General features: G+C 36.0%; 1 protein-coding gene across 1 annotated transcript; it reads right to left on the minus strand.

The window, feature by feature from the left end:
• Positions 1-4,759: 4,759 nt before the first annotated feature.
• Positions 4,760-5,401, minus strand: LOC140038397 (secreted RxLR effector protein 161-like). The gene has a single exon (XM_072083740.1). It carries the CDS (start codon positions 5,399-5,401, stop codon positions 4,760-4,762), a length of 642 nt encoding a protein of 213 aa, XP_071939841.1.
• Between the last annotated feature and the right edge of the window lie 3,447 nt (positions 5,402-8,848).

An 8,848-nucleotide genomic window follows, 5' to 3' on the forward strand; every position in this document is an offset into this window, starting at 1 on the left:
TTTCATCAAAATGTAACCCATTTTCACATACAACATTCCCACCATTCATGCTAGGATCATTTTGCAAATTATTAGAAGAAATAACTTCACACAATACATGTAATTGATCTTGTATTCTACCAAAGTGAGAAGCCAATTCATCTATCCTTTCCTCAATCCTATCAAAACGGTCGAAAGTCACATTAGCTAATTTTTCTATAGCTAACTCCCAAGATGGCTTAGAATCATTAGCTACCATTTCAATTGTCAACTCCCAAGATGGTTTTGATTCATATTGGACACTTTCAGATTGGTAATCATAAGAATATGGAGAATCACTATATACACATTGATTATCCCAACCATAAGCATTAGCACTATATCGATCAAAACAGGGATTGTAAAGCTCTAATTCATCATAATAATCCACATTTTGTGCTTGCATACATGTGTTAGTAGCATGATAATCTCCACACAAGTCACAAATCACATGATAATAATTAAAAGCATTAACATTCCTTCTCGGCTCAATTTCATGCATCATGGTGTCCATTTGAACTTGTAACTTAATTACATCAAATTTTGCCTTTAAACACCTTAAACCATCTTCAAAAGACATACATTCAGTAAATTCTTGGTTACCTCTGTTGAAGGAGCTTTGCACTTGATAACCATCCATTGCCAATCTTCCATTTCTCAAGCATTGTCTTCCAAATTGACCTACCCTTCTCATTACCTAAAATTGCTTTTAAACAACTTAAGAGCAAAATTAGTAAAAAGAATAGGTGATAAAACACATACACATATAAAATACTAAAATAACAGAAAATAACATTCACAATATAACTAATAATATGTCTAAACTAATAAAGTTGCTCTTCACACCGATATTGCCAAATCTTCCCCGGCAACGGCGCCAAAAACTTGGCGGGTATTTTACATACGTGCAAGCTAAAAAAAAACCGAATTACACCCGTTCACTGCAAGTATACAGATCAACTAGTAGTTTAGGGTATATATCGGGTCGATCCCACAGGGAAGAGTGAACAATTACCGGTATTACTAAAGCTTCTCTATTATTTAGACTATCAATGAATTATAACAAATTTAACCTACTGAAATTATATAAAATAACAAATGAAAGCTCCTTAGGTTGTGGTATCCCTAACTACTCATGCAAGTGCTATATTTGAATCATTAATTACTACATCTAGGCTAGTTATGGTGTAATTTCCTTATGCATTTGAATCCTACTTTCGTAGTGAATCAATTATACTTATAACTAATCCATACCTATTCTCATGGTTATGAAATTAGCTACAAGTTCATTCTTCATTGAAATTACATGAAATAAATCACTAAAAACCACATAGGTGCACCTCTACTTTCGTGAGTGTACTCCCTATGTTTAGCACTTCTTGAACTAATGTTAAATCTCAATTTTCATTGCAGAAATAACACCTTAGATAATTAGAATTAATGGTACCAGATTAATCATGATTTAAAGAGCTAAAGTACTAAATAAATTGCTCAAATCATAGCAGTCAATTAGCCAAATAATAAGCACTAACAATCATAGAAAGTTCAACCAAACCCAAGGTATAAACTTTAAAGACACATAAATTCCAGAACTTGTATATTAACTAAACTTAGAATCAAGTACAAAAAATAAAGATTTGGAAGGAATACAACCCTTGTCACATGAGCTTTCTTCCTTGCCTTCTTCATCCTCCATCTTCTTCTTTATCTAGCTAATAACAAGAATGGATGAACTATCTTACTCTATACTAAACTAAACTAATACTAAGAGAATGGAAAAGCTACATTTTTGCAGACTCCAAGCTTCTCCCGTATGTTTTTCAATGTCTGATTGCTCTCTATATAAAACTGATATGAGGTGCCTTTCCACTGGTCCAAAATTTCTGCTATGATTCTCCAAATCTGAATTTGTTAAGGGAGTCAAAAATAATGGCTTTTGACTTGGAACCTTGGCTATATCTCTTCCTTATGTCTTCTGAAGCATGTGCAGCCTACGTTTCTCTCCAACTCTAGCTGGAAAGTAGTGTGAAGATGAGAAAAATGGCTGAGCAAATTACAGAAATTCGGCTGCCATACACGTTTTTACTTTTGACCTCACTTCAACTGCATTTTTCTCCATGATGAAGGCCGAACTGGCTTTTGTGCAAAACACAAAAGTTGTAGCCCTTTGAATTAGAGTTCCAATGCTTCAAGAATCATCTAATTTGGAGATCGGTGGACTGAGATATGGTCAAAATACCATAGACTGGTCAATTCTGGGCTTCAGCTTTCGACCATCCAGATAAGTTTCTGTGTTTCGACCTTTTGACCAAGAAAACGGCTGAATTGGACTTTGATGTCTTCATACCAAATGTAGATATATCTCTTAGCTTCAAAATGGTACCAAGATCACCTTGATCCGATCATTGTAGCCCCTGATATAGTCAAAATACGAAAATGTATCTGAGTTGTCAAAGCTGACTTTTCTTGATTTTTGTCCTCAAATTGCATTTCTTCTTTTACACTTCATATTTTATTTTCACCACTTTAATCCATCTTCAATCCTCCAAATATCTTCTCAATATACTTCATTTGATGATTGAATCATTAAACCTACAAAATATGAAATTTTTACCATAAAAATCCATAAAATGCAATGTTTAGCCATTTTAACATAAAATGTAGTTTTTTACCAAAACCTTAGTTATTTTAGTTATAATACTAAATAATCAAACCAAAATTAACTAATAAAACACACTAAAAATACGTAAAATAAACTCTTATCAAGTGGCAGGTTGGCTGGCAGCCAAGGCATTGAGAACTCCTTGGTAAGGTGAGAGAGAGGGATGAGTGCCTCTTGTTGGCTGCGGTAACGTGTCTTGTTCCTGTCACCTCATGCAGTGACTAATGCCTTCTAATTTATTCATTCATGTTTTTAATTTGTCGAGGAGAAGAAAATGGTATTTGCACTTTATTTGTTATTATTTACACCCTTATTATTTATTTTAGGAAAATTTGTCAAATTGATTCCTAATATTTTCAAAAAAAAAACTTTTTTAGTTCCAACATTTAAAATCAGCCAAAATAATTCCTAACATAAAAATTATGAGTCAGTTTGATTTTAATGCTTGTATTTGCTCATTTCTCCAACAAAAAATAGCGCATATTTTTTACTTGGGTATAATTTCAAGGGCAAAATCAGAAAATACACTTCTTTTTTGGTTGAGTTTTCCATCTTTCCTTCATATTTTTCCAATTAAACCATAATTGCCTTACATCAAAACCAAATTTGAAGAGGGAAAATGCAGTTGCAACTAGATGACTGTGCAATTGAGGAAGAATAGCTAGAAAATGCGAAGAAGAAGCTAACCTATTGAAGAGTACCATAGATCCAAATAACGAGCGATGTCTTTGTGAAAGGGAACCCCTCATTGTGACTTTTTGGAAACCTATAAATCCAAGGAGAAGATTCTATGGCTGCCTAAATTATGAAGTAAGCTTTCTAAACAATCTCATGTTCATCCGGGGGAGCGAAGTGTGTTTTTCGATTTTTTCTTTTAAATTATGTCCACGTGAGAGAGGCTTGCTATTTTTAGCTGGAAAAATGAGCAAATACGAGCATCAGGACCAAATTGGTTCATAATTTATATGTTAGGGACTATTATGGCTGATTTTAAATGCTAGGAACTAACAAAGTTTTTTGTGAAAATGTTAGGGACCAATTGGACAAAAGTTTTTCTTTGTGAAGCTTGCCTTGCAATTTAAAGAATTATTCAACTCCTTTCAACGTGATTTATGATTTTGTATGGCCATTCATTTTATTCTACTATATTTCTCTTCATGCTAAAATGTGATAATACTCTAAACAACCTTTTTGCCTCTTCACTCCGTTAATATGTACTTTTCCGTGGGCAATGCTTTTTGGCAGGGAATGCATTCTTGTATAGTATCTCTTGTTCTGAGGTACAGTTCACTTACTCTTTTCTTTTCCCCTCATCCTAACCTGTCAATTGTTTTTATGTGCTTAATAAATCCTCTTGCACTCTGAATATTTATATTTTCTTGTTAATTGAGCAGCAAATGCAAAAATTGTGGAAGGAAAACTGTCAATTTGCCACTTCTTGGAGAGGTCTCCATTCTCTCTCTGCTAGTGTTGCTATTTTGCTTGGCTTTTGCCATTTTATGGGCTGCAAATCGTAAGGCATCATACTCCTGGATAGGCCAGGATATTCTTGTAAGTATGGCTTCAGTCTTCCTTAGTTTATTACATGCCTATATTGCTATGTTTGCTTGCTATTTTGATATGGTACTTGGCTGCACGGGAGTAGATATACTTGTTGTGGATCAGATAATAACAAAATAAAAAACACCAGAATTTAACGAGGTTCGGCCAATAATGCCTACGTCCTCGGACACTACCAAATTATATTTCACTAAGAATGACTACAAAGTGAAATATTACAATAGAGGGAGAAAGAAGAAAATTGTCTTAGAAGATGAATAAACAATTTTGGGATGATTTCTAATGAAGAGCCAAGGCCCTTATTTATAGTTAGGAAGAGCCTTCAGCCCATCCTAAACCTCCGATGTGGGATGAGGTAAAAATTGGTCAACAAATCTCCACCTTGACGAGTCCTCACATCTTCAAATCGAAATCCCTCACGGACAATATTTGATAGTGTCTTCATATTTCATTTTCAAACTTTGACAATATTGATCAGGTCCAAACAAAGTTTGAACTTGATCCCAACCACGACTTTTGTCAACGTATCAGCAGGATTCTCAGTAGTCCGAATCTTCTGTATTTTGACTCCACATTCTTCCAAAATTTCTCGCACAAAATGATATCGAACATCAATATGCTTCGTCCTTGCATGATAAACTTGGTTTTTTGCCAAGTGAATAATACTCTAACCATCACAATGCACCTTGACATATTTTTTATCAATTCCAAGTTCACAAGCAATCCTTGAAGCCAAATTGCTTCCTTTACAGCTTCTGTGATTGCCATATACTCTGCTTCTGTAATAGATAAAGCAACCATTGACTGTAAGGTAGACTTCCAACTGACTGATGCTTTTACGAGCATAAATATATAACCAGTAGTTGATCTACATTTATCCAGATCACTAGCATAATCTGAATTACAAAAACCAACTACGTGCTGACTGTCATCCTGCTCAAATATCAAACCAATATCCACAGTACTTTGGATGTATCGTAGAATCCATTTCACAGCTTGCCAATGCTCCTTACCTGGATCATGCATATACCTACTCACAACTCTAACTGCGTGTGAAATGTCAGGTCTTGTACATACCATAGCATACATCAAGCTACCAACAGCATTTGCATACGGTACTTTTGACATGTTTTCCCATTCTGCATCATTCTTTGGTGACATAGAGGCACATAACTTGAAATGAGAAGTAAGAGGAGTACTAATCGGTTTTGACTTTTCATTCATGCCAAAACACTTTAGCATTTTTCTCAGATATTGTTTCTGAGTCAACATAATCTCCTCATTTTCCTGTCTCTACTTATCTCCATGCCAAGAATTTTCTTTGCTTCTCCTAGATCCTTCATTTCAGATTCCTTCCTCAATTGAGTCTTCAGTTTCTCAATTTCTGTCAGACTCTTGGAAGCGATCAACATATCATCGACATAAAGTAGAAGATATATGAAGGATCCATCTTGTAGTTTGCGCAAATACACACAATGATCATATTTGCTTCTTATATAGTTCTGACCTATCATGAACTTGTCAAATCGTTTGTACCACTGCCTCGGAGATTGTTTCAATCCATACAACGAATTTTTCGAGTTTGCACACTAATTTTTCTTTTCCAGCAACTTGAATCCTTCTGGCTGAGTCATATAGATCTTCTCTTCCAAATCTCCATGTAAAAATGCAGTTTTTACATCTAATTCGACCAGCTCTAAATCCAATTGTGATACCAAAGCCAGTAAAATACGAATGGAGAAATGTTTAACAACTGGAGAAAATACCTTATTATAATCAACTCCCTCCTTCTAAGTATAGTCTTTAGCTACCAATCTTATTTTGTAACGAACATCATTTTGACCAGGAGATCCTTCTTTCTTTGTATACATACATTTGCATCCGATTGCCTTCTTTCCCTTCGGAAGACTAGTTACCCTCCATGTTTGATTCTTATGAAGGAAATGTACTTCTTCATCCATTTCAATCTTCTACTTTTCTTTATCCGAACTTTGAGCTGCTTCATTGAAAGTGGTAGAAATATCATCATTTATGGTTAGGGATGCATAGGCCACCATGTCAGTGAAATGAGCAAGTTTTCTGATTGTCCTCTTTGGCCTACTGGTTGCAATTGATTCATGTTATTGTGAAAGTTCTTCAATCAAAACCTCATTTTCATTAGATTCTCCCTCTGCCATGGGAGAATCAACATTTTCTTCATTTGATGGAACTATAGCTCTTTCAAACTCTACCTGCTTGGGAATGCTATCTGATTGCTCAATATCCACATTTTTCAACATCGTGGATTCATCAAATTTAACATCCCTGTTAAAGATTATTTTTTTTATCTCTGGACACCAAAGACGATAGCCTTTTGTGCCAGAAGTGATCCCAAGGAACACTACTTTCTTTATCATTGGATCCAACTTTGATTCCTTAACATGATAGTAAGTAACACAACCAAACACATGTAAAGAATCATAATCAGTGGCAGACTTATTAGACCATTTCTCTAGTGGTGTTTTGCCTGCAATAGCAGTAGACGGCAATCGATTGATGAGATAGCGAGCATATGTTACAGTTTCAGCCCAAAATTCTCTACCCAATCCAGCATTGGATAGCATACATCGAACTTTCTCCAGTACATCGAACTTTCTCCAGTAACATTCGATTCATGCGTTCTGCCACCCCAATTTGTTGTGGAGTCGATCTGACTGTGAAGTGTCTGACAATGCCTTCATCTTCACAAATCCTTTTAAATGGATCACTATATTCTCCACCATTATCGGTACGGAGACATTTGATCCTTCTTCCTGTATGAGTTTCCATCATCTTTTTCCACTTGACGAATACTCCTAGCACTTCACCCTTCGTTTTCATTGTGTATACCCATACTCTCCGAGAATAATCATCTACAAAGGATACATAATAGTGCTTCCCTCCTAAAGAGCTTGTTTTAGAAGGACCCCAGACATCAGTGTGAACATAATCCAAGATATCTTCAGTATTATGGATTGCTATTCCAAATTTCACCCTTGTCTGCTTCCCTTTGATGTAGTGCTCACAGAAATCCAGTTTACAGGTTTTTATACCTTTCAATAATCCTTGACTTATGAGCAATCTCAAGGATTTTTCACCTGTATGTCACAATCGCATGTGCCACAGCATGGTTGCTTCTGAATCTCAATCATCTGTCAAAATTACTGCTACTGTTCCCATAACTGTATCACCTAAATAGTGGTACAGATTATTTCTTTTTCGAATTCCCTTTAATACAACGCGTGCACCAGAAATGATCTTCATTACTCCATCTTTTGCTCTCACTTCGCAATATTTTGATTCTAAGGTTTCCACAGAAATGAGATTCTTCATCAGCTCGGTACATATCGAACATCTATCAAAGTTATGATTGATCCATCGTGATTCTTCAAACGAATTGAACCAATCACATATGTGGTAAGAGGAACATTGTTGGCTGTATAGATGACTTCGCCTTTGAGTTCTTTAAAATCAAAGAACCAATCTTGATAAGGACACATATGATGGCTACAAGCTGAATCCAGCATCCATACATCAGACGAGCCAGTTGATGATGAAGCAAGTGAGAAATCCGAATTTGCATCATCACCTTCTGTTACATTTGATTCTACAATAGCCTTCCCTTTATCAGACTTGCCCTTATTTTTTAATTTGGGACAATTTTTCTTCCAGTGTCCCTTTTCCCAACAAAAGGCACATTCATCTTTGTTGGGTCTTGACTTGGATCTCCCTTTCTTTCCTTTATTTCTATTCTGTGAGCGACCTCTGATGATCAGTGCTTCTGCATCTCTGGTTGAGCCTCCTTGCTTGTTTTTCTTCCTTAGCTCATAACTGTATAGAGTTGCACAAACTTCACTGAGAGATACAGCAGCCTTCCCGTGGAGTAGAGTAGTTTCAAGAAATTCAAACTCCTCAGGAAGTGATCCCAATAACATTAGAGCCAGATCTTCATCTTTGAATGTTTCATCCATGTTCATTAGATTAGTAATCAGCTGATTAAAACTGGTAATATGATCAGTCATTGTGGTACCTGGAACATAGGTGAAACGAAACAGTTTTTTTTCTTTTGGAGCTTGTTCTGACTGCTTTTCTTCAAAAAATTTTCTTCTAGTGTCATCCATAATTTATTTGCAGAAGTTTCCTTTGAAAATGCATACCTCTGCTCTCTTGAAAGACACGATCGAATTTTACCACATGCTAATCGATTGATAGTTTTCCAATCTTTCTCCTCAACATCATCTGGTTTTTGTTCTTCAATAGCAATGTCTAGACCTTGTTGGAAGAGAGTGTCTAGAACCTCACCTTGCCACATGCCAAAGTGACCAGTGCCATCGAAAATCTCCACTGCCAATCTCGTATTTGTGACAGCAGTTCTTGCCCAAATAGACGGTGATGAGAACTGCTGTCGAGGTGGACGTCGATACTTTTTCACTATCTTCCATTTCGCCTACAAATATTTTTTCAATAGCAACAATGAGTGGGCCTCACAAGATAAGAGAACCCCACAGGTGGACCCCACAAATAGGTCCTATTGGCTCTATAGGCAGACCCCACTAACCCCACAAGTGGACCCCACAGGTAGGTCCTATT

This window comes from Coffea arabica, chromosome 3e (assembly GCF_036785885.1).
Source record: "Coffea arabica cultivar ET-39 chromosome 3e, Coffea Arabica ET-39 HiFi, whole genome shotgun sequence".
NCBI lineage: Eukaryota > Viridiplantae > Streptophyta > Magnoliopsida > Gentianales > Rubiaceae > Coffea > Coffea arabica.

Bases quoted from the DNA above. Each gene is read 5' to 3' on its own strand.
- LOC140038397 (XM_072083740.1), bottom strand. From the start codon at position 5,401: ATGTCACCAAAGAATGATGCAGAATGGGAAAACATGTCAAAAGTACCG.